We start from the raw sequence: 26,681 nt of genomic DNA on the forward strand, positions 1-26,681 counted from the left end.
CATGGTTAACACTATAAGGAGCCAAATGATATCCCATCTCTTCTCTACTGGCTGCAAAAGTAAATATCATAGTGTACTGCCTTGCTGTTTTAAAACATTTTGTCTTACTCCTCCAACTGATCCCAAAAAAGAGTAGGGGGAAGCTGTGAACACCAGGATACACGAAGGAGATTGCACCACTGAAACACACAAATATTCTACCACAGAAGTTCACACCATAATTACAGGGAATCAGAACAGTTCAAATTAACAAACAAGAAGAAAAAAGAAGAAACCCACGAACAATGAGAAAACAAAGAAACAACCCCCAATTGAAGGGAAACTAGGAAGCCTCAGAAAAAAATGCTAAATGAAATAGAGGCAACTCAACTGTCAGATAGTGAGCTCAAAACAAGGATAACCAGGAAGTTCAATGAACTCACAATGAGCTTTCAGAAATTAGAGGGAAACTACATCAATCTCACTGCAAACTATATAAACATGAAAAAGGAAATAGAAACTCTCAACAAAGGTCAAGAGGAAATGAAGAATACAATTTCTGAACTGAAGAACACAGTAGAAGGAATGAAAAGCAGGGTTGATGAAGCAGAAGATCGGATTAGCGAGCTGGAGGACAAAGTAGAAAACAACATCCAGAAAGAGCAAGAAAAGGAAAAGAGGCTCAGAAAGAATGAAGAGGGATTAAGAGAAATGCAAGACAATATGAAACGTAATAATATTCATATAATAGGGATACCAGAAGGAGAAGAAGAAGAGCAAGGGATCGCAAACCAAGTTGGACAAGTAATGAAGGAGAACTTCCCTAATTTGATGAGAGAAAAAGTCACACAAATCCAGGAAACACAGAGAGTCCCACAAAGAGACACAGCCCAAGGCACATCATAATTAAAATGACAGAATTTCAAGACAAAGAGAGAATATTAAAGGCAGCAAGGGAGAAAAAGGAAGTAACATACAAGGGAGGCCCAATAAAGCTAACAGCTGACTTCTCAATGGAAACACTTCAAGCCAGAAGAGAATGGCAAGAAATACTCCAGGTAATGAGAACCAAAGATCTGCAACCAAGTCTACTATATCCAGCAAGGCTCTCAATCAAGATAGAAGGCCAAATAAGAAGCTTCCCAGACAAAAGAAGTCTAAAAGAATACACCTCGACCAAACCAGCTCTGCAAGAGATTCTAAAAGGACTGCTTTAAGGAGGAGAGAAGAAACAGAGAGAGAGAGAGAGAAAGAGAGAAAGAGAGAGAGAGAGAGGAACACAGGTACATAAAAAACAATGAATAAGTACCTATCAATAATAACCTTAAATGTAAATGGATTAAATGCTCCAAACAAAAGACATAGAATAGCTGAATGGATAAGAAAAAATGCCCCACATATCTGCTGTCTACAAGAGACCCACCTCAGGATAAAAGACCTACACAGGCTGAAAGTGAAGGTCTGGAAACAAATCTTCCAAGCAAATGGACGGGGGGAAAAACCCGGGGTAGCAATACTCATATCAGACAAAATAGACTTCCAAAAAAGGTCCATAAAGAGAGACTCAGAAGGTCACTTCTTAATACTCAAGGGAAGAATCCATCAAAAAGACATAAATATTGTAACTATATATGCACCCAACATAGGAGCACCGAAATACATAAAGAAAATCTTAGAGGATTTCAAGAAAGATATGGACAGCACCACAATTATAGTGGGAGATTTTAAAACCCCACTATCAAAAATGGACAGATCTTCTAAACAAAATATCAACAAAGATATTGTGGCATTGAAGATGAAATGGACTTTACTGATATACACTGAGCTCTCCATCCAAAAGAAGCTAAATATACATTCTTTTCAAATGTACACGGAACTTTCTCAAAGATAGACCACATGATAGGACACAAAACAAGCCTCAAGAATTTCAAGAAAATTGAAATCATACCAAGCATTTTCTCAGACCACAAGGAACTGAAGCTAGAAACCAACCCGAAGGAAAAAAAAAACAAAAACACTCAAAATCATGGCGATTAAATAGCATGCTATTAAACAATGAATGGGTCAAGAATGATATTAGGGAAGAAATCAAAAGGTTTCTGTAAACAAATGAAAACGAACTCACAACAACCCAAAACTTATGGGACACAGCCAAGGCAGTCCTGAGAGGGAAGTTCATAGCGATACAGGCCCACCTAAAAAGGTTAGAAACATTTCAAACAAGCAACCTAGCCCCTACGTCTACAAGAACTTGAGGAACAACAAGAAAGACAGCCCAGAGCAAGCAGAAGGAAGGAAATAACCAAGATCAGAGCAGAATTAAATGACATAGAGACTAAAAGGACAATTCTAAGGATCAATGAATCCAAGAGCTGGTTCTTTGAAAAGATAAACAAAATCGACAAGCCTTTAAGCAGACTCATCAAGAAAAAAAGAGAGAAGACCCAAATAAACACAATCAGAAATGAAAGAGGAGACATCACAACAGATTCCACAGAAATACAAAGGATTGTAAGAAATTACTACAAAGAGCTGTATGCCAAGAAATTTGAAAACCTAGATGAAATGGACAACTTTCTAGAAAAATATAATCTTCCAAAACTCAATGAAAAAGAAGCAGAAAGTCTGAACAAACCAATAACAACAAAAGAAATTGAAGCAGTCATCAAAAAACTCCCAACACACAAAAGCCCTGGACCAGATGGTTTCACAGGAGAATTCTACAAAGCATTTAAGGAAGAGCTAACTCCTATCCTTCACAGACTATTCCAAAACATCCAAAATGATGGGAATCTCCCAAACTCTTTTTATGAGGCCAACGTCATCCTAATTCCAAAACCAGATAAGGACTCAACAAAGAAAGAAAACTTCAGGCCAATATCACTGATGAACATTGACACTAAAATCCTCAACAAAATACTGGCAAACCGCATCCAACAATACATTAAAAAGATTATACACATGACCAAGTGGGATTCATTCCAGGGATGCAAGGAGAGTTCAATATTCGCAAGTCAGTAAATGTAATACATCACATAAACAAAAGCAAAGACAAAAACCACATGGTCATATCAATAGATGCAGAAAAAGCATTTGATAAGGTACAGAACCCATTCATGATAAAAACACTCAGCAAAGTGGGAATAGAGGGAGCATTCTTCAACATAATAAAGGCCATATATGAGAGACCTTCAGCCAACATCATTCTCAATGGACAAAAATTAAAACCTTTTCCATTAAGATCAGGAACAAGACGAGGCTGTCCACTTTCACCACTTTTATTCAATATAGTACTGGAAGTTTTAGCCACAGCGATCAGACAAGAAAAAGAAATAAAAGGCATCCAAATCAGAAAGGAGGAAACAAAATGTTACTGTTTGCAGATGACATGACGGTGTACATAGAAAATCCTATAGACCCTGCCAAAAAACTGCTTGACCTAATAAATGAATTTGGCAAAATGGCAGGATACAAAGTTAATATCCAGAAATCAAAGGCATTTCTGTACACCATCAATGAAACAGTAGAAGCAGACATCAAGGAAAAAATCCCATTTGAAATAGCAAAATGAAAAATAAAATATCTAGGAATAAACATAACCAAGAAGGTAAAAGACCTGTATTTAGAAAGCTACATAACACTTAGGAAAGAAATCAAGGAAGACACAAACAAATGGAAACATATATCATGTTCATGGATTGGAAGAATTTATGTCATCAAAATGTCCATCTACCCAAAGCAATTTACACATTCAATACAATTCCTATTAATGTACCAATGGCTTATTTCACAGACATAGAACAAACACTTCAAAAATTTATATGGAATCATAAACAATCCCGAATAGCTGCTGCAATTTTGAGAAAGAAGAGTAAAGTAGGAGGGATCACAATACCTGACACTAAACTATACTACAAGGCCACTGTAATCAAAACAGCCTGGTACTGGCATAAAAACAGGCACATGGACCAATGGAACAGAACAGAGAGCCCAGAAATAAACCCAAGTCTCTATGGTCAATTAATATTTGACAAAGGAGGCAGCAACATAAAATGGGATAAAAATAGCCTCTTCAACAAATGGTGTTGGGAGAACTGGACAGCTACATGCAAAAAAATGAAATTTGAGCACCAACTTATACCTTATACAAAAATAAATTCAAGGTGGATAAAAACCTTAAATATAAAACGTGACACCATTAAAGTCATTGAGGAGAATGTAGGTAAGAATATCTCAGACTTTTCAAGCAGAAGCTTTTTTACTGACATGTCTCCTAGAGCAAGGGACATACAGGAAAGAATAAACAAATGGGACCTCATCAAAATTAAAAGCTTCTGCACAGCTAAAGAAAACAGTATCAAAATTAAAAGAGAACCAACTGTATGGGAAAACATATTTGCCAATGATACCTCAGAAAAGGGTTTAATCTCCAAAATATATAAAGAACTTACAAGACTGTACTCTAAGAAGACAAGGAACTCAATTAAAAAATGGGCAAAGGACTTGAACAGACACTTCTCCAAGGAGGACATACAGAAAATCCAAAGACACATGAAACGATGTTCAATATCGCTAGCTATCAGAGAGATGCAAATTAAAACCACAGTGAGATACCACTTCACACCAGTCAGAATGGCCATCATAAACAAAGCAACAGACAACAAGTGTTGGAGAGGTTGTGGAGAAAAGGGGTCCCTAGTGCACTTTTTGTGGGACTGCAGACTGGTACAACCACTATGGAAAGCAGTATAGAACTTCCTCAGAAAAACTAAAAATGGATATGCCTTTTGTCCCAGCAATTCCACTGCTGGGATTATATCCTCAGAACACTAAAACACCAATCCAAAAGAACCTATGCATCCCAATGTTCATAGCAGCACAATTTACAATAGCTAGATGCTGGAAGCAACCTAGATGCCCGTCAGTAAATGAATGGATCAAAAAACTATGGTACATTTACACAATAGAATTCTATGCAGCAGAAAGAAAGAAGGAGCTCCTACCCTTTGCAACAGCTTGGATGGAGTTGGAAAGCATTATGCTAAGTGAAAGAAGCCAGGCAGTGAAAGACAAATACCATATGATCTCACCTTTAACAGGAATCTAAACAACAAAACAAAGAAACAAGCAAAATATAACCAAAGACACTGAAGTAGAGGACAGGCTGACAGTGACCACAGGGGAGAGAAGAGGGAATTTCAGGGGAGAATGGGAAGGGTTTACAGGAACAAATTTAAAGGACGTATGGAGAAAAACTAGGGGGAGGGTGGTAATGGGAGGGAAAAGGGGAGGGTTGGGTGGATACGCTGGATTGGGAGTAAAAGGGAGAAAACTGTACTTGAATAATGATTAAAATAAAATTAAAAAATTAAAAAAATGAAAGAAGAAAAACAACAGTAAGAAATGGAAAGAGGAAAATAAAAGATATGAAAAATACAGAAAAGAAGAAAAAGAAAAAATAATAAAACAGCCATAAATATAATATAAATAATGAAAAAGAACAAAGTAAAATTTTTATAAGAAAGTGTAGTGCCTGCCTGTTGGTTTCTTTCTTTGGATACAGCTCTAATGTTGTCTGAAGGTGGTGTAAGCCAATGTCAGATGCTATCCACATCTAGCCTTTGGCCGTGTGTTTGAAACTACAAGGGACCCACAGTTTGTGGCTGTCTCCTCCAGGTTTGGCTGCACATAGGATGGGCCACACTTCACTGCAAGGCTGACTTTTATCAGCACTGGGCCCAGGGATAGGTCAACAAACATCCCAAGGCACTGCAGGATCCACCTCCACCTGCATCTGCCTGATGGCCTGATCAGTCTTAGCTGCTGACCCAACATTTTCTGAGGGAACTTGTGGTGGAATTGAGAGGATGGAGCCCTTGGATTTCCTGTGGCAGAGAGATACTGTTTATACTTCAGGGAAGATGGTGGGTATGTTTCCCCACCACAAGCCACACATCTGAGTCTGTTCCAGATTATTTCCCTGATCTTTGCAGGGTGGAACACCTAGTAGGAAAGCTGATGGGGCCTCCAGGGCCCAGAGTTTGGGTCTGTTGGAAACCAGGAGGGCATTTTTCTTGTGAAGGGGAAAGCAGCCGTCAGGTTCCTAGAAAGCATATGGAATAGCTGCTCACTAAAACCAGTCTCTGACATTCCCTGAGTCTGCCTATATTTATATCTCCTCAGCAGGGAGTTAAGATGCAGGGTAGGGAAAAAGATGCAGGGTAAGGTGAGTAGGGATCCAGAGGGTGAGGCTAGTTGGATGCCAGAAGATGGGTCAAGTAGCATTCCAGAAGGTGGGGCAAGCAGTATCTCATATGGTGGGGTAATTGTTTTTCCCCTGGGAAAGGCTTGCTCTTCTCAAGAAAAATGGCTGTTGTAGTATTAGGGGATGTCCTGGCACAGGGATCCCAGCAGCCACTCTGCTACACCTCTCTCCAATGCCTCCCCTTCCAAACTCATCAGGGAACTACTACCTGCACTGCCCTTCCCTCACTAAAATCCAAGGTGAGTGCCCGTGAACAACAACAGCAAAAAAATGGTGCTTTGGCCCTTTGGAAAATAGTGGCTTTTCCTCCAGGAGGCTCCATCTCTCCCCAATACACAGAAACCCCACAGCTTTTCACCACTAGATGCTATTTGGGCAGCAAATCTGAGTTCTGGTGCTGCTCCATAACTGGGAGCCCAGTCTGGGGTCCATGTTTTATTCCTCTCAGAAGGAAGATCCCACAGCTGTGCATCAACCTCAGCCTGGTACCCTTGGGAGCAGGGCTGGGTAATTGCTTTCCCCCTTTTGTGTCTCCACCCTTCCTACCATTCTCAAGGTGGTTTCTGCTTGTCCTTGGTTGAAAGTCTCCTCTCCAGGTAGTCTTTGGTTGGTTATTTCGGGCAGCTGTTCCCTTCTTTAGTTTTAGTTCCAGTTTGGTTCTGGGAGGAGGTGCAAGAAAGATATTCCACCACCATCTTGTGCCTTCCCCTACCCAAATCTGTATGCTTATGTGGAAAGAGCAAAGAGGAGAATTCTGGCATTGGCTAAAATTTTTAATCCTGACTCTATCACTATCAACTGGGTCATGTTATTAACCATGATTATGTTACTTGATTTCTCTGAACCTCAGCTTCCTCAGATGTATGATCTACCAAAGTCTGTCTACCTTGCAGAATTGGAAATTGGATGATTAATTGAAATAAAAATGAAATATATGACATCTGTCTAGAAGGTATCCAGCCATGTAATATGAAAAATAGACATTCATTGAAGAAGACACAAGATAAAAGAAACATTGTACATAGGACAATGATGTCTCAGTCCCCTTCAAAATAGGCAGCTTGGGACTTCATACAGTTCTCCCTATCACCATCAGCTGCCCTGTCATATTTTCCTGAATCTCACTGACAGTCTGAAATCTCTTCCCTTTCAAAGGTGATTTTAGTTTTGGGAAAAGCCAGGCATCACAGGGTGCCAAATCTGGGCTGTAGGGGGCCTGACTCACCTGGGTGATTTGATGTTTTGCCAAAAACTCTACATGAGACAATGTATGAAAGAGCATGTGTTGTCATGAAGCTGTCGATCACCAGGCACCCATAACTGTGGCCTTCTGAATCATCCAAATAGTTTCTGTGGAGGAATGTTCAAGCTTAAAGTTCAATTTGATGTAGATTCGTTGCTCTACCTTCTCAGTCATTTTGACTGCAACAGCCACACAGTACACATGCTCACTCAATGGCCTGTACCACCCCCAATAACTGATACAGTGAAGTCATCATCGTTCACACATGGACATTCCTGTCCATTCTCCTTGGCTGCCAGGTTACAACAGTGTTGCACAAATCATTCTCATTATATTAACAATGGCTAAACTTATTCAGGACAACTTTTGTATGTGTTATTTCTCCCCTAGCTTAGTACCTGGAAGGTATTCTTTTATCATAGAAGAAGGAGAGGAAGAGTGACAGAGATGCCTCCTCCTTGTCTTTTGGAGCTGTCAGGTGACTCCTCGTGTCCATTCTGGGTGGTTGTAATTCATGAGAATGTGTTTCCCATGCTAGTTGGTGCCCAGCTCACTGATGTGGGCATAGTAGAAGTCCCCAGAAGACCTTTTCATGATTGAGTACCCTTCTATCTAACAACAGGAAAAGGATGAGGAAGAGAACCTCTGGGTAGCATCAGTTTTACTACCCTGGCTAAGGAGGCTCAGCAGAGGGGTGGGCAGGCAAAACCAGACTTGGTACACCACCACCAGCCTCAGGGACAGGGTGAATGTAAGGACTGTGACCACAATAACAGTAGGGAGAACTCAGTGAAGAGAGGCTGCAAGGTGGTAGAGGGAAGAAAACTTTAAGTGAGCAAAAATTCTAAGAGCACAAAAGAGAGAGGGGAGGGAGGGACCAGCAGGGTGGGGAAAAGGGGTGGAGAGAGAAAGAGTAGGAAGAAGTGGGAGGAGGGTGGATGACAGATATGGATTAAAAAGAGGGTGGAAGAGGAACAACTAACGGGCTCAAGAACAAGAAATAGTGAGCAGTCAGAGGAGAGGTGGCCAGAGGACTAAGAAGCCAACAGAAGTTCCAGAGAGGAGGAAAAGAAGAAGGTAAGGGTGCACTTGAATTTTAAGAAATAAAACTACCAGTTGATGGGAAGGAGCCAGCAGAGAGAGCCTTGAATTCCAGGCTGGATAAAAACAAAGCTCTTTGTACCTGTGTTTTTTTTTTCCCTATTTCTCAGTGTTCCCTGTGATGGTGAGGTTTGGATATATTAAAGAGGCTGTTTTACAAAGCTAAATGAGATAAACGACTTACTTGGTATACAAGGAGCTGTAGAAAGGTGAGTGGAGGGCCCTAGGAGTTAGTTCACTCCCTGTGCAGTTGCAGTGGTCCAAGAGCATCTTGCAAGGGGTCTACCATCCATTTCTAAGCACATTTTAAAAGATAAAATTGGCCCTTTAAAAAGCCATCACTGTTTTACAAAGCTTCCTCTAGGCTTGGAATCTTTTTTGAAATGCTTTTCAGAACATCTAGAAGGGTGTGTTGATTCTTTCCCTCCTAAGTCATGTTGGATGGTTTAAAAATATTCCCTGCTTAGTTTCTTGCAGAGTATCATGTCCCGCTGGGCACTGTGAGCAATTTGGCCTGCCACTTGCTGTCAGAAGCAAGAGAGGCTGGTGAGACCCAGAGAAGAAGCCAGAAGAGATGCCCAATGAAGGTTACCTTTCCTTCTGGGTACAGGTCAAGGTAGAAGACCACTGGGCTAAAGGTTTCTGTCAGCTCCTTGACCTCTCTTCTAAGCATGTGGCAAAAGAACCTGGACTCAGCGGCTGAGAGACTGGGGCACTAAGTTGCTGGATAACCTTGGGCACTTCTGGACACTTCCCCTTCTGGGCCTCAGTTTCCTCTTCTATAGACATGAGGGGTTTGAAGTAGAAGGATCCCTCTGGTTCTATTCAGCAGTAACATAGTACAAGGCTATGATTCCTTAGGCTCAAATACAACTCAGCTGAAAGAGAGAAGCTTGACACAAGGCTTTTATATCCTTACTGTGCCTTTGTTCAGTTTTTTCCTTTATTTTGCCTCTCCATATCTCATAATGGAGGAATTCCTGGTTCTTACTCCTCAGGATCTCACTTGGCTGTTTCCTGAACAAGGTTCTGGCACACCAGGTCCAACTGGCCTGAAAGAAAGAAGGGCAATGCAAGGAGCACTAGACAGGGAGTTGGGAGAACTGAGAGAAACCCAGCAAAACTAAACAGAGAAGAGACTTTTGGGCTCAAAGCTGGGGACACAAGCCTGTACTTAGAGACATCCCAGCCTGACTTTTACATCAGCGGACCAAGCAGTCTCCATCTCCTCCATCCACTGCCCCTGAGTCACAGCCCAGCCCAGCCCAGACCCTGATTCACTGCTCTCCAGGGACGGATCTGAACTTTCCACCTTCTTGCCAGGTTCCCTAGGGCGGCAGAACTGATTGGAGCCTGGTCCCTGGCTGTCCATCTAAGTCTTTTTCTCACTTGGCAACTGCCAAGGAATAGTCCCAGAGACCACAGCATGCATGGCAGTGAATACCCTGAGGTGTGTTCCCTGGTTTCCAACTTGGCACACCCAGAGCATCACCTCACCCAGACACATGTTCAGAGAGCTATGGCAGTAACATAATTGTGTTGCCCTGCTTTGCAACTGCCTCAGAACCCCCAGAGATGTTCTTGCTGGGCTCCTGCAACTGATCATCCCTCTTGTCCCCTAGCTGCCTCACTCCTGTCTCCTCTTCTAGTCCTGGGCTATTAGAATTAGAAGTTTCTTAGGTTGCCTGTCAACCTGTTCTTTGACAAAAAACGAAAACAAAGCCTGGAAAAGGGAAGTGACTTGTTGGGGATGACATAGGGAGTGAGAGCCAGTTCACTCGGGAGAACACTTGGCTCTGCTCACTCCCACTAGGGCTCTTCTGACTTCTGTCCTTGGCTGTGGTTTGTGAGCCTCTGTCTCTTCCCAAGCCTCCCTGCTTCTTCCATTTAAGCATCTCTCTAATCCTGTTTTTTGGCAGGGACACCCACATGTCCAACTGTTCTTTGTCATCAGTGCTGGCTGGTTGTGGGGCTCATACTGTGGGAAGTTCTAAGCTCTAGCAGCCAGCAGGCTACCACAATACAGCCTGGCCTCTTGGATATAGGCTGACTCCATTTTGGAACTGAACCAATTAAAACAGGACAGAGAATCTGTCTGTGTGGGTCAATCAGGAGAGGACCTACTGTCCTCAGGACCAGTGAGACCCCAAGCCTAGGCTCTGCCCTCTTTCCCAGGGAAGACCTCACCCACCAGGAATTCCAGCAGCTCTCTGTGTGAACTGGCCCCTTTTTAGACTTAAGGATTGAGCTGACCAATGGAGGAAGACATTCATTTTTCCAGGAAAGCTTTGGGATTCTTAGAAAAGAAGTTGACTTAATTTCCATGGTCAGAAGCTGCTGGCTCCTGGCAAATGACAGCTTAATGCCATTTTGTGACTCAATTGTTTCTGATGTATTAGCAAATGATGGGCAAGAAAAATTCAGCCTTCAACAGTCCACTCACTTTCACAAGGAAAGGGAGTTAAGAGGTCCCAGAATCAGAGGTATTGAAATAACACAGAGAGACCTGGAGTTTATATAATTCAGGGGTAAAGCAGAAGGGAGAACCTTGGCATTTGGAGTCACATTTGGGTTAGAGTTTCAATTGAGTGACTTTGGTGACATATTTAATGTCTTTGATCCTCTGTTTCTTCATCTTCCAAAGAGGTTAGTAAATGCCTTCCTTGTGAGGTTTTATGAGGATTAAATAAAATAATGAACTTAAAATGGCTATCACCTAATAAGTGCTCAATGAACAATTAAACATCAGGGAGAACCCATGTCCTTGGACCAGGTGTCTTCAAATTGCATTTCATTTGATGCAAAGGCCTTTCTACCACGGAGGCTTGCTATGAGATGTAATTCACAGGTTTTTATGACCACAGATTTTTTTTTGTCTGGGATTACTGCTGCTTACTTTTAAACCAGGAGTCAGAAAATCTGGATTTGCCTCTTGGCTTTGCCACTAATTTGCTATACAATGACAAGTGGGTGAGTCACAAATTTCTCAGATATTCTAACTTAGAGCTAGAGTTGCCTTAGCAACCATCCAGTTCAGCCACTTGGTTTTACATATCAGTGAACTGAGGCTCAAGGAGGGGTAATGTCTTATCTAGGGTCATAAAGAAATAGCTGAAACTGGAAAGAGCCTTTCTTAAGAGGCTTTTGTTCACAGAGAGGACTTTTAGATTCTTCATCAACACTGGCATCTTCATGAGTCAGAATTTCAGAACAGGTAAGATGTCTTTGGGGTCTGGATGCCCTTTTTCCTCAGATCACAGAGTAGAAAACCTATTTCTTGTCCAAGTAGAAATGAGCCAGTTTCAGACCTACCATTGTGGATGTGCCTTCAGATTGGTGATGAGATTCAAAGAATTACAGGAAACACACATTTTATAATATGGAGTCCAGCTCCAGGACCAATAGCTTGAGTTAAAAAAAAATTGGGGGAGCAGACTGGACCAATTACAAAAACAAGAAAGGCCTGATCCACACCTCTCTTATTCTCTACCCCTGCCTCCAGGGATCTTCCTGTCTAGTAAAATAACCAATTTACATTTTAATTAATATCCTTCCCATTGCCCATGTTTTTCCTTTCTCTGATAGTCACCTTTCTCTACTTGGTGTCACATGGGGGTCCTTGCTGCGTCACTCTAACCAGTCCTCTGTACTATCAAATTCTCCATCAAGTTGGCTAGTTGGATCATGTTTGAGAGAATTTTTTCTGGAAATGTCAGAAAAAAAAAGCCCTAACATTATTGAGTAGCTACTATGTGCCAGTACTGTTCTAAGCAACCCCACATATCCACAGATTGTTTAATAGCCACGAGTAAACATTCTTATTTTTCAGATGATGAGGAAACTAAGAAGTTAAGTGACTTGCCTAAGGTCACACAACTAGAGAGCAATGGAGGCAGAGTTAGAATCTCATTATTCCTTAGGAGCCATGAGCCCCACTACCTAACTATTCCTGTTTCCTTTGTTCTTGTTATCATTTGACATCAGTGGAACAGTAGAGCCTGCTGTTTGGCCAGCTGAGAACCTGGCAGTAGACACTGCTGCAGCCAAGAGCACTTAATGGCTAAAAAAGGAAATAATTTTCTATATGTGAATCCTGGCCAAATGGTGGCAGTTGCTGAAGTCTGGGAATCCTGACCAATGTGCGCTGTAGGCCTGATGTAATCATTAATTCTGGGAACAGCATATGTAAGAGATAGCCAGAAGCTAAAGAAAACACATTGGCCCTCTTACAGAAAGTAGGAAAGGCCCTGTTTGGGGAGTTAAGGGACTGAGTTCTTGTTCACACATCTGTCACCAATTGTCAGTCCTAGAGCGTCTTTGATTTTCTTTACCTTTTATAAACAGAAAATGTAGGCTTTGGAAGAGGGCATAATGGTTTTGAGTACCTTAGACAGTATTTGCTAGTTGTGAGACTTTGCACAAGCTACTTGACCTCTGAGCCTCAGTTTTTTTCATCTGTAAAATGACATACTACTTCTTTCCTAATAGAGTTAATATAAGGGCTAGAAAGTATAGTTGTACAGTGCTTCACATGAGAAAAACACTTATCTTAGTGCTATCTATTGTTACTATTGCTTACCCTTCTTTGACTGTTGTCTTCATCTTGTATAAAAATAAAGAATTGATATCTAGATTTCTTTCTACTCTACTGTACTATGAATCTATGACAAGATGGTGGGAATAGTAAGGAAAGGTAAGCATTTCAAAAATATAAATTTCATTAATAACTGCATAGCTACTAATCAGCTCTCCCAGGACAATAAAAAAACCTCTCAATATTTTATTGTAATTGCAGATCTCCATTTGCCACCCTTCCCATCACTCCTTATAAGTATTTCTTCTTCCAACATTTTAAGAAAAAAAAAAGTATTTACCCTAGATTCTCTTTCTCCATTTTGCCTGATCTTTTCCACCTCCTTGGCTTTGAAACAACTGTTTGTTAGCAGGGTGTTTCTGAGTAGACCACTCTGTCCTTGACAAAATAAAATAAATTGAAAGAGGAGTTAATTATCTGCCATTGGCTGGAGTAGGAGGGACACTAAAGTGATACTTTGTCTTAGCCATCTGTCTCTCATGCTGTCTCATCTCTGTCTCCTTTTACCTCCGTAGTGATCAAGGTTCAGGGTGCAGGTCCCTAAGTGGACTTTAAATTCTGGGAAAGCTGCCCATACTGCCCAACTCAATAGCTGTAGCTATATCATATGCCTGGTCATTTCCCCTGAGTCTGAAGTAGCTACCCTAAACCTAAATCAGTAAAAGACTGAAAATTATAAATGTAAGAATTGCCACAACCACTTACAAACTAACTCCCTATTCTAACCATGACCTCACAAATATCCCTGAGGCAGTCATGTTAGGTACAAGTGGCTAGCCTTTGACTGGTAAAGATTTTCAAAAAAGGAACTTTAGGTGATTTAGATAGTCTAGCACAGTTGTTCTGGCAGCGGCATTGCTTGCCAGACTAGACAAGAGCTGAGTTTGAAGCCAACTACCTGGCTTAGTAGCAGTGTGATCTTGCTAAAGTCACCCTCTCTGAGCCCTCTAAAAAGGAGACATGGTTAGCCCCTACTTCCTCATGTTTTTGTGAGAATCAAATGAGAAAAAAATATATAAAGAAACTTATAAGTGCCTAGTACTTAAAAAGGTCTCAGTAAGTGTTAGCTTATATTATTACTATTATCACCTAGATTCAAATTCTCTTTTTGTGCAACTCTGGGTGAACTAGAAAACAGAGCTGAGACTCTCCAAAGATAATGAAGATTCCCAAGGTAGCTGAGGACCAATACCACTCATGTAATTCTCCTTCCATATCCATTTTAGGGAGAAACTACTAAAGTGAAGGGAAATAAAAAATGTACATCAATGATTAAAGTACAGAAGAGTTTTGAGATGATGGTTATACTTGGTGCTTTATAAAGCCTCTTTGATGTCTGGCATAGCTTAGCAGCCCAATAAACACTTTCTGGACTGAACTGCACTGACATGGTGCTGTGTATAAGACATCATTTAAATGAGGTTTTTTGGGTCTTTTTACAAAAGAATTCTTATAATTAAGAAGCAAGTTAACCCTGACCTGTGACACATTCTACTATACAGTGAGCAGAATTACAAGGTGGGACCAGGGGACTGTTATTCTGACTATGAATAACAACCTTTATTGAGAACCAGAGATCTGTTATTGTCCAGAACATGTGTCATTGTCCAGAATTAGATACAGACTCTATGGAATGGTCTTAAAATCTAATTTTGACAAACCTCAGTGGTCAGCTCCCCAGTGATCTAGGGGAGGAAGCAAAAAAGAAAGAGTCTATACTGTTGGAGTCTCTGCTCCAGTCACAACCAGTCCTGCTTGAGGGCTCTCTCACTGGCAGTAGGTTCTGCCTCCTTGATGTCCTGGCCACCATAGTCATTTTGCAGGTGCCCCTAGGCCATCTTCCCAGGGAGGCCCCACTGCTATCATTAGGTGTTTTGAGTGACACTAATGCTGTAATTCATCCATTGTTCTGGGGGGAGGTTGTTTGTTTTTGTTTTGTTTTAGACAGAGGGGAAGGGAGGGAGAAGAAGTGAGAGAAACATCAATATGTGGGTGCCTCTCTCACACCCCCTACCGAGGACTTGACTTGGCCCACAACCCAGGCATGTGCCCTTACTGGGAATCAAACTGGCAACCCTTTGGTTTGCAGGCCAACACTCAATCCACTGAGCCACATCAGCCAGAGCCATTGTTCTATTTTTTTAAAAAGAAGTACATGAATCAATTACCATTTTTAAGGCACAATGTTAAGCACTAGGGCAATAAAAAGAAAGGAGGATTTCAGGGAGAGGAGGCAATGAAGAACAAATAGGGGGCTTGTCTTCAAGGATCTCAATGTTGATTTAGAGAGATAATACACAGCCAGTAGAGCAAATAATTCACTTTGTAATACTGATCTGAATTATTTTTTTCTTTGATCCTCTCAACACCCCACCTAGTGCTGGTCACATCAAGGGAGTGTCATAAATATTTGCTTGATTACATAAAAACAGATCCCCAGGCCTTATCACTAAATGGCAGAGTCCTTTCTCAAATTACTCACTGCCCCAGGGTAAGGAGGGGTTTTGAAGTTCCAAAGCAGGAGAGAGAAGAATTGATAGGCTCTGTCCTTAGAGGGATAACGAGGGGAAACTTTCTGGTGTGCACTGACTTGATGAGAAACTCTGGAGTGAAGTCCTGTATATATAGCCATTAGTCCTTGTTTCTTTGCTATATATGTCAATCATTACCCCACAAAGTTGTTATAAGGATTCACCATTCAACAATAAAAATTGAGTGTCTATATATCCTGAAGATGTTCAGTTTTTAACAAAACAAATATGGTCTTACCGTCTTGGAGTCAACAAAAGAATGTTGGAGAAGTACATTTAGAAATGGGTAAGGTTTTATTTTTTTATTGCTGGACATAAGAAGAAAGATTTGAGCTTCTCTAGGATCACTTTGAAAACTTACCATTAGACCAAACATTTTTTCAATCATTAAAAAATAAATTATTTTGTACCTAATGATAAAATCTAATGCAATACATATACAAAGTAGAACAGAGCTTTTGGACCTTGAGATGTCTACTACCCAACTGAGGGGAAAAGCCTTTAAAACTCTGAGAGCAGAAATCATGCCTGGTTTTATTAATTCAATAGCTGTCATTGAGTGCCTAATAGTGTCAGGCTGGGTACTTCTTAGGTATTATTTTCAGTTTCCAGAACAGTGAAAGGCACATAGTAAAGAGTCAAAAAAGTACTTGCAGAACTTTTGGAGAACAAGTGTAAGGCAGCATATAACTAAGCATGAAAATGTATCCTTATGCAGAGTTCAGGAGACATCAAAGAGGGCTGAGGTCAATTTGAGAAGACTTTTCTATTGTCTACTTAGATTTGTGGAGTCCTAGGAAGAGGTCCTGGCTAAGATGATGTTAATTTGGATTGCTCTAAATTGATTTTCTTTGGAAACATGGGTTGCATAAGAGGCAACAGTGCCAACCTCAGAGGAGCCCTGGATTAGGATGTAGATAACAGAATTTTATTTCTAGCCACAGAATACATGAAGTAAGGTTACAAAAATGATTCATGCTCACTATACACAAAACTCTTCCTTTGGCCTTTTCCCTCTTATCCAAATACCATATTCTGTTACCAATAAGTTCCCTGGTGATTTCTCCAAAATTTTTGCTTTGTCCCAGGATATGACAGATTGAAAGAGGATGTTGAAGGTTTTAGATTGAAAAAACTTCAGAGTTGGGATGCTCTTGTCCAGTTTCTAGGGACCATCTCTTTTTGCCTTGGGGATTTCAGAAATTGTATCAGTTACAAAGGGCTGCACAATTAAATTATTCGGAGCTCGCTGGAGGGCCCTGATCTAAGGTAGCCCTTCTCGACCTCCTAAACTAGAGTTAGCCTTCTGCCATATAGTCCTGTAGTTCCTGGCATTTCCTAATATTAACACAACATGTTTTATTGCAATTATGTGTTTAATCTTTACCCTTAATTAAGGGAAATAAAAGCAGGTAAGCTCAGAAAAGGGAAGGAGTCTTTTTTTTGTCTTTTTAACTGCTGCATCTTTAGTGTCTTGTATTATGCCTGGCACCTGGTAACCACACAACTGAACTTATAAATGAATGAAAGGGAAGAATCACATTGAGATCATTGAGGTAGAGGGAACATGAGGAGCCAAGGTAAAAAAGTGAGAAATTGTGGACCATGTACAGTATGTGTATATAGGTAATTGTGTAGCTTTAAGTAGTGAGTATGTAAGAGCAACAGTGGAAAAAGAGGGTGAGGCTATGCTGTGGAACGTCTCAAGTACAAGTTAAAAAGTTTGGACTTTATAAGCTGTGGGAAGTCAGTGAAGTCTGAAGATAATACAGTGAGATATATTACTATTGTATTTGATAGAATCCATTCATAGCATTGGCAGTTTTCTTTGCACCTCCAAACACACTTCCTGCCAGGAAATGGATAACAATCTATAAAGCATTTAAACACCAAATACCCAACAGGTTTCTTTGGCTAAAGTTATGGGGGTGGCCCAAAAGGACTCACTGGGAAACTAACTTCAGGCAGGGACCTTTCATATTATAAAGTGAGCAGCTGGTGTATGCTAGCTATTTCAAGTTTCTCTGACCTTGCCTGAGTCATTCAGGAAGTCACGAATGAGAGGTCTTTCACCCTATTTGCTGCCATCAAGGCCTGTCCCACTTCACTTCTCCTGGGCTAGTTTCTCTGTTCCCTCCTGAGGAGGCATCCTTTCCAATACTGTATTTCTAATATTCCATGATGTTCCTTTCTATATCTGTACGTTACTTCTTTCAGGTGGGGTTCTTTGGACCACATGTGAATCAGCAGTGAAGCCTCTTGGCAGATCAAACCAAAGCATCACATTCTTTGCCTAGATCTATTTTTATACTTCCTTGGGGACTTGCAAGGAGTAAGTGACAGTCAGAAGATCAGAGGAAAAGATTTCAGGGATTAAGGAGAGTTTATAAAAGTTGCCCTAAATCCTGGAAGAATATGATATTTGTTTCTTTCTTTCTTTCATTCACTTTTTGTTTGCATTTGTGTTCTTTTTTCTTTCTCTCCTTCTTCTTTTCCAGCTTTCTTTCTTCTTCTTTGTAATATACATATCTTGTTCTATTTTTTTCTTTCTTTCTCTTTGTCCAATTCTTGTCCTTCCCTACCACTGTCTTTGCAGTAACTGCTGCCTTTCATTCAGTTTTTATATGCTGAGCACTGGACTAAGTCCTTTTTATCCATTATCTCACAATACTCTATGAGCTAAATAATACTATCCCCATTTTGCAGATGAAGTAATTGAGACAGAGATACAGTAACTTCTCCATGCTCAGCAGATAACAGGGTTTTGAACTCCACTTTGCTAACCCCCAAGCCATCTTCTCTTAACAGTTTACATAGCCTCTTTTTCTGTATTTTCCAACTTACCCTTGTTTTTTACCTTTTTTTGTTTCTTCTCTCTCTTTATCCTATCTACTTCTCTTTTTCCCTTTCTCTAAGACACTCACCACATCCTCGTCCCCACACTTGTGGCTGACTCTGAAAGTGCTGAACACTGTGCACATGCCCAGAAGAGATGAGAGACCATTTAAACTCTTATCAGGCATTTTCCTTCTGAGCAAATGCTTTACATTTTTCTACATTGTCTGATCAAAAGCATAGGAAAGGCCTTAAGACCTGGTTGGATCCTTGATATGGAGGGGAATAGAGATAAGTTCCTTCCACTCACTCATAAATTCCTTCATTTCCAAAGACTCTGTACTCTCATGGTTGGGGAATATAAAAGGGTGGAAGGAGATCTGGTAGAACATAGGCCAGGAGGTTGATCTCTATCAAGGTATCAACTCAGGAGCCAAAGAAATCTAGACCATAAAATGTGTACTCCCTCCCTCTCTTTTCTCTTATGTATAAAAATTTTTCAGATAGGAAGCAGGGGTATACTGGCAGCAAAAATGTGAAGGACAAAGTTTGAAATTGACAGTCCCTAAGGCCCCATCAGAATCTGAGGTTTTATGATTCTAGAAGGGAGTGTTTATGTTCAGTTCCTTTCTAATTTTTTTTTTAGTTATGCTGTTGATTAGAATTTATTAGAGGCTTAATCCATGAGGACATTTATTGCTCATTAAGTAAGAATTTTGGAGGTAGGATATTCAAGAGTTTCAGAGGCCTCAAGGCACTAGCTGGCATTTCCAAGATTCTCTGGGAAACTTGAGACATCTTGGCTCACACAACCCTTTCTACAGGCAGGAAGGAGTGGGGGTGGGGATGACTTCAAGTGAGGCTCCCTCTGTGTACTAAGGGATGGAAAAACATTTCTTAGAGCACTCCCTCCACATCAGACTCCTCCTATTCCTCACTGACCTGAATTAACTAATGTGAAGACTGAAAAAGAGATATCTGGCCTTTCACCCTCCTAAAGGAATCTAGGCCAGTTTACTACCAGGTAGAAAACACCAGTGCCTGGCATCCTCTACTTAACTCACTCAACTAAGATTTACTAAGCACCCACTCTAGGTCAGGCTCTGGGCCAGGCGGTAAGGAAAAGAAGATAGAGAGGCAAAGGATTATAAAACAAGATGGCAAGTGCAAGGAGAGGAGTGAGTATGCCCAGGGCCACCACAGGAGCTGAAAAGGCTCAGTTTGGGAGACCAGAGAGGGCTGGAAGAAGACATGACTAGGTTAATTTGAAGGGTAAATGGAATTCAGTTAGGGGTAAGGGGCTTGTAGGAGGTAGTAGAGAGGAGGACACCTGGGAATCTTCCAGACTTGGCATGGCTAGATAAAGGAAACTAAAGATATCAGGCAGAAAATGAGGATGAAGAAGCAGGCAAGGGCCTTATGAGGGAAGGTTTTGTATGGGACATAAATGGTTGGGGCATTTATTCTAGATGTGAGGGTAACAGGTCTGTGTAGGATATCTCTTTTTGTATGCAGAAGGACAAACCAAGTTGTACAGTTACAATGGCACTGAGGTGCAGGAGATTCAAATTTCCAGCTGCTTACCAGCTGGGGGAACCTGAGCACTCATCTGTGATACCTTTAACTAGTGTAACTGAAGACCTTCTGTTTGTTACCTCCCAATACAGCTGGTACATATGGGATGGTTCTGAGAGTTAGGGAATGCTTCTTGAGGGGTCAAATTTTGTCACTCTTTTCTCCTCCACCTAGTTCTGCCCTCTAGAGCCATAAAATTTTTATTTTCCACTAACAGCCATTCCAAAGCATAGGATATTTGTGGTATGATTTTCAACACATCACATACTCTTTCATTTAAACCTTGAAATCCTTTGATGCAGCTATTCCCATCCTCATTTTACAGACAAGGAAACAGACAGCGAGTTTTTGCCCAGAATCACATTTGTAGATTTGCAGACTCCAATGCTGTGTTCTTTCCACAACTTCGGAGTTGCTCCTGTTGTGGTGCTTGGCCAGCCTGTGTTAGAATCATCTGGGTTGTTTATTTCAAATCTAGATTCCCGGGGGAAGGGTACTCCAGACCCACTGAAGCAGAATCTCTGGGATTAAGAGCATAGAATCCACATTGTAACACATATCTCAGTTCACTTCCAGATCCATTAAAGTGTGAGAATTATGATCTAATCTTGCTAATATAACCACTTTCAATCTTCTTTCTTTGTATTTTTGCTGAGAGGCGATGAGAGGACAAGAAAGCTTTTTAAGTGAATTTAAAACAATTTTTTAAAGTGTATTTTATTGATTATGATATTACAGTGGTCCCAATATTTTTCTCCCCTTCATACCCCTCCAACCTGTACCCCCCCTCCTGCATTCCCCCCACCTTAGCTCATGTCTGTGGGTAGTACATATAAGGTCTTGGCTTCTCCATTTCTTATACTATTCTCAACCTCACCCTGACTATTTTGTGCCTACAAACTATGCTCATTATTCCCTGTACCTTTTCCCCCCATTCTCCCCGCTGCCCTTCCCCATTGATAACCCTCCATGTGATCTACATTTCTATGAATGTTCTTGTTCTAGTTGTTTGCTTAGTTTGGGGGGGGGTTTAGATTCAGTTGATAGTTGTGAGTTTGTTCTCATTTTACTGTTCATAGTTTCTCATCTTCTATTTCGTAGATAAGTCCCTTTAACATTTCATATAAGGGCTTGGTGATGATGAACTCCTTTAACTTGACCTTATCTGGGAAGGACTTTATCTGCCCTTCCAGTCTAAATGATAGCTTTGTTGGATAGAGTAAGCTTGGATGTAGGTCTCTGCCTTTCAGGACTTTGAATACTTCTTTCCAGTCCCTTCTTGCCTGTGAAGTTACTCTTGAGAAATCAGCTGATAGTCTTATGGGAACTCCTTTGTAGGTAACTATCTCCTTTTCTCTTGCTGCTTTTCAGCTTCTCTCCTTATCTTTAATCTTGGGTAACTTAATTATGATATGTCTTGGTATATTTCTTCTTGGATCCAATTTCTTTGGGACTCTCTGAGCTTCCTGGACTTCCTGGAAGTCTATTTCCTTCACCAGATTGGGAAAATTTCCTTCATTATTTGTTCAAATATGTTTTCAATGTCTTGCTCTTTCTCTTCTTCTAGCATCTATATGATTCAAATGTTGGAACAGTTAAAGTTGTTCCAGAGGTTTCTAATCCTCTGCTCATTTTTTTGAATTCTTGTTTTTTTCATTCCATTCTGGTTGAATGTTTATTTCTTCCTTCTGCTCCAAATCATTGATTTGAGTCCTGGTTTCCTTCCCTTCACTGTTTGGTCCCTGTATATTTTCCTTTTTTACACTTCGTTTAGCTTTTATTTCTTCCTTCATTTTGTGACTGAATTCAATCATTTCTGTGGGCAACCTGATTACAAGTGTTTTGAACTCTGTATCTGATAGGTTGTCTATTTCCTCATTGCTTAGTTCTTTCTCTAGAGTTTTGATGTGTTCTTTTATTTGGACCATATTTCTTTCTCTCAGTAGTGCACCTGTTATGTTGTAAGGGGTGGAGCCTTAGGTATTTGCCAGGGCAGGGCAACCTTCTTTACTGGGTTGGGCACTGTCTGTGGAGGAGAGATCAGACTGGGAGTTTCTCCTGCCACTGCAACCCCCACAGGTTTTTACAGCCAGGAGTTTTGAGCCTTTAGTTTCCCTTGTTCAAACCCTGGGTTTCATGGTCTGTTTTGCTCCCCAATTGTTCCTCCTGAGTTATCTGCAGACAGATGTGGGACTGGCAGTCAACCAGTCTCTGTCTCACCTGCACCATCTGCCACCTTGCCATCATCCTAGCTACCTCAGCTTCCCCTCTCTGCCCCTACTACCAGTCTGATGAATGTTTCATTAACTCCTTGGTTGTCAGACTTCCATGCTGTTTGATTTTCTGGAATTTTTTGTTGTTTTTTGTTTTTAAATTTGTTGTTATCCTTGTTTTGGTTATGTAAAGAAGTGAAGCATTTCTATCTATACCTCTATCTTGGCCTGCCTTTTAGGTGACTTAGTTGCATTTTCTTAACATATTGGTATGAATCAGTGGAATCCTAGAGCAGGACTGGATCTTCCAGACTTTTGCAGAAGCATCCTTCTCTTTCTAACTTCCCTATTTGCAGGAGTCCTGGTGCCTGACTTCTGCTGAGCCAAGATGGGGGACTGGAGTTTCCTGGGAGAGTTTCTGGAAGAAGTACACAAGCACTCCACAGTGATCGGCAAAGTCTGGCTCACCGTACTTTTCATCTTCCGCATGCTGGTGCTGGGTGCGGCTGCAGAGTCTTCCTGGGGGGATGAGCAGGCTGACTTCCAGTGTGACACGATTCAGCCTGGTTGTGAGAATGTCTGCTATGACCAAGCCTTCCCCATATCCCACATTCGCTATTGGGTGCTGCAGATCATCTTCGTCTCCACACCGTCGCTGGTGTACATGGGCCATGCCGCGCACCATGTGCGGATGGAGGAGAAGCGGAGGCTACGGGAGGCTAAGAGGGCTAAAGAGGTACAGAGCCCTGGCTCTTATGGGTACCCAGTGGTGGAGAAGACAGAGTTGTCCTGCTGGGAGGAAGTGAATGGCAAGATTATCCTCCAGGGCACTCTGCTCAACACATATGTCTGCAGCATCCTGATCCGTACCACAATGGAGGTGGCCTTCATTGTGGGCCAGTACCTCCTATACGGGATCTTCCTGGACACCCTGCACGTCTGCCGCAGGAGTCCATGCCCCCACCCTGTCAACTGTTATGTATCCCGGCCCACAGAGAAGAATGTCTTCATTGTCTTTATGCTGGCTGTAGCCGTACTGTCCCTCTTCCTCAGTCTGGCTGAACTCTACCACCTGGGCTGGAAGAAGATCAGACAGCAATTTTCCAAGTCACGGCAGGGCACAGCTGAATGTCAGCTTCCTGGTCCTTCTACTGGCATAGTCCAGAGCTGTACACCTCCTCCTGACTTCAGTCAATGCCTGGAGAATGGTCCTGGGGAGAAATTCTTCAATCCTTTCAATAACAAGATGGCCTCCCAGCAAAACACAGACAACCTGGCCACTGAGCAGGTGCGACGCCAGGAGCAGATTCCTGGGGAAGGTTTCATTCACATCCAGTATGCCCAGAAGCCTGAGGTACCCAATGGAATCTCCCCAGGTCACCACCTCCCCAAAGGCTACCAGAGAGACAAGCGCCGACTCAGCAAGGCCAGCAGCAAGACCAGCAGCAAGACCAGCAGCAAGGCCAGGTCAGACGACCTATCAGTGTGACCCTCCAATGTGAGGGAACCAGGACCAGTTGGCAATGAAGAAAGCTCAGAAAGGGAAGCTGTGTCCCTTCTGACCCCACCTCTCTCATTCTCATCACTGCTCTGCTCCTTTTGGCATTGCTCATTTATTACACAAGGTATAAGCAGGGCTCTGTGAGTCAGAGACTTGTCTACCCACCAAGGCTGCTGTCTCTTCCCCATCCTCTACCCAGTATACTTAGTGAAGACTTTCAGATTACTCATTGAGCAGGGTGGAGTAAAAGATGGGAACCATGGAAATATCTGGCCTGGGAAGGATAGGATAATTCTCTATATACCACATACCATATGGATTCTTTGAGTCCCTATGACTTTCTTGACCTGATTACCCTTCTTCCTGCAAGGAAGACCCCAAGGTTCCTAGTCAGTAAAGAGTATGAATCAAGGAACTTGCATGAGATGTGCTCTTGAATCTGTTGTCTCCATGGGCCAAACCTTGAAAAGGTGGTGAGATTGACTTGGGCTGCCCTTGGCTGCCTCTCCTTCTACCCAGTCTTACTTAAAAACATGTACAAGTGCCTTGGTATGTATGTCTGGGAAATGTTCCACCTTGGTGATGCTGCAACATATCCTTCTGCCCTGGTATACAAACCAGTCTAGGGGGGTACAAGCTCCCCTAGGAAGCCATTGTACACAGACTCCACTGAAATTCCTGCCACGACCTGTCAACCTGTAGCTTTTTATAGTTCAACCTGGTGATAGAAACCATTCCTTCCCTTCCTACCTTGACTGTTTACCTGGTACTCCCCCAAAGACCTTATTGACCAGGATACCCAAGAAACTGTTGTCTTCTCTCAGATCCTGACCAGATCACCAGCCAGAGAGGCCTGTGGAATTTCCTCAGGTCTTATTAAAACAAGAAGGACATTGTGTTTCTCAGAAACCCCTTGGGAAAAAATAATTGTGCTGTGAAGATGAAAATTAAAGGGAGGTAGAATACTGGAAAATGATTTTTACCTCTTATTTATTTCCGTTGCTGATTGCCTGATGCAGACCCTGGCTGTGGGGTCTGCGACATTGTGGATGGGGAAGAGACATTCATATAGACTACCCAGTCCTGTGGAGGAAAAGGGCAGGCGGCTTCGCTCTCAAGGGGAGCAAAAGCTGCGGCCTCCACCACGATAGTCCTTTATTTCTTTTTCTCCACACATTACATGATGGTCCTCATTTACTATGCACAGGTTGGCTTTAGGTGGTTACCTTTTACAGAAAACAAAAGAGCCAATGCCGCTAATCACATCACAGAAGAGGGATATTTGCAAATGAAAAGGGAAAAGTAGTTGAACCGGTTAGGTTACTCTTGTCCTTGGAAGGTTTATCACAGATTTTAGGAAGTTTCTTTGCAGTAAATGTTTGTTGCAAATCAGAGAGAGGAAGTTTTTAGCAAAAGCAAGACCCAAAGCAGCCTAGGTGCATTGCGGGCCTGATTCCCAATGGGAGAACCTATCTGTGGGCATGATGGGTTCTGTGCATCTCTGAGTGGGAGCTGGGCCCATGCCATGCAGAATTGTTTCCTACAATTGCCAACTTAGAAAACCAATAGGTATAATAACAGCTATGGAAGCCCCCAGATCTCTCTCTCCCTGGAAGATTTGGTGGGGACACAGAAGAACTGGGGAATCTCCAGCTTTCTCAACAGGGTTCTTATTTAAGAGCACAGAGATTCCTGTGTCTCCCTGGTGCTCCTAATGAGACTGTCAGATGGAGACTTCAGAAAAGCCCTGCTTTTCCCAGGGACTGACCTTGTTTCTCTAGTCAATTCATCTATAACAGGTTGCAATTTTGGGTGAAAGTAAAGGATGCTCAGAATTATATACTGAGATATATAGGGAAATAATTACTTTTTAAAATGTGTGTGTGTGCTCACTGGTAGGGTGGGTGAAGGGGAAAGGTGATCTGAAATAAGGAAAGGAAACGTTAGAGAAACTTGTGTCTTTCTGCCCTCCCCTCCAGATGCTTTACAGAGGGACTGAGCTCACTGCTTTGTGTCATCAACTTAAATGGATAGGCATAAGAGGTTGGGACAGAGGAAGGTGAAGGCTCAGAAGAAGGCTGAGCCTCTAGCCCACCTGCCCATCTCCTAGTCCCTCTGCTAATATTTGGATGGTACTGATGGGAAGAGAGAAGGATGAGTGTAGAGAGGTGGAAGGAACTGACTGGGATGCCATCTAGGGAAGAGTGATGGGTCATGCCAGATCCCTAGAGGGGACACCCTTTTATCTATTGTCTATCACCAGCACTAAGACTCTCTAAAACAAAACAAAAGAGACTGTCTTCTATCTCTGAAATCTGTTTTGTAAAATGAGTGTTCTTGAATGAGAAATGCTATGAGTTCAGTTTTTGATACTGAGGCTTTCAGGAAGGAAAAAAGAATTATGTGTAGTTTTTTCTTAATAAAGTCTGGCCCTACCTTTATCTCTCCTTGTGTGTCTTCCCTACTGTGACTACAAGAGAAGGATGGAAGACTTGGTTGGGGAGGGAAGCACATGGACCTTCTCATCAGTCAGTCAGTAGGGCAAAGAACTTTAGAATCAGACATACAAATGTTAAAATTCCAGATGCTGATTTACAGCTGGATTCCAGCAAGTTCTTTAATCTCTGAGCCTTGGTTTTCCCATCTGTAAATTAAACCTAGTAAGATTACCTCATAAGGTTGTTAAATGAAAGATATAAAAATTCAGCCAAGTGCCTGGGTAATAACTTTGTCATTAAATGGTAATTGTTGTTGCTATTATTATCTTTAACATTTTTGTTATTATGTTGAATATATAGTACTTGCAAATGTAGAATATTGAGGGATGATTCCAGAACTTCTCTT

At 41.7% G+C, this 26,681-nt stretch overlaps 1 protein-coding gene across 1 annotated transcript; it reads left to right on the forward strand.

The window, feature by feature from the left end:
* The first annotated feature begins 8,448 nt into the window (after positions 1-8,448).
* Positions 8,449-25,018, forward strand: GJA5 (gap junction protein alpha 5). Its single transcript, XM_045816821.1, has 2 exons — positions 8,449-8,564; positions 22,693-25,018. Exon 2 carries the CDS (start codon positions 22,725-22,727, stop codon positions 23,823-23,825), a length of 1,101 nt encoding a protein of 366 aa, XP_045672777.1. The 5' UTR covers positions 8,449-8,564; positions 22,693-22,724; the 3' UTR covers positions 23,826-25,018.
* The last annotated feature ends 1,663 nt before the right edge of the window (positions 25,019-26,681 follow it).

The sequence above is a fragment of the Phyllostomus hastatus genome, unplaced genomic scaffold (genome assembly GCF_019186645.2).
Source record: "Phyllostomus hastatus isolate PE091 unplaced genomic scaffold, TTU_PhHast_1.1 phas_scaffold_216, whole genome shotgun sequence".
Lineage (NCBI taxonomy): Eukaryota > Metazoa > Chordata > Mammalia > Chiroptera > Phyllostomidae > Phyllostomus > Phyllostomus hastatus.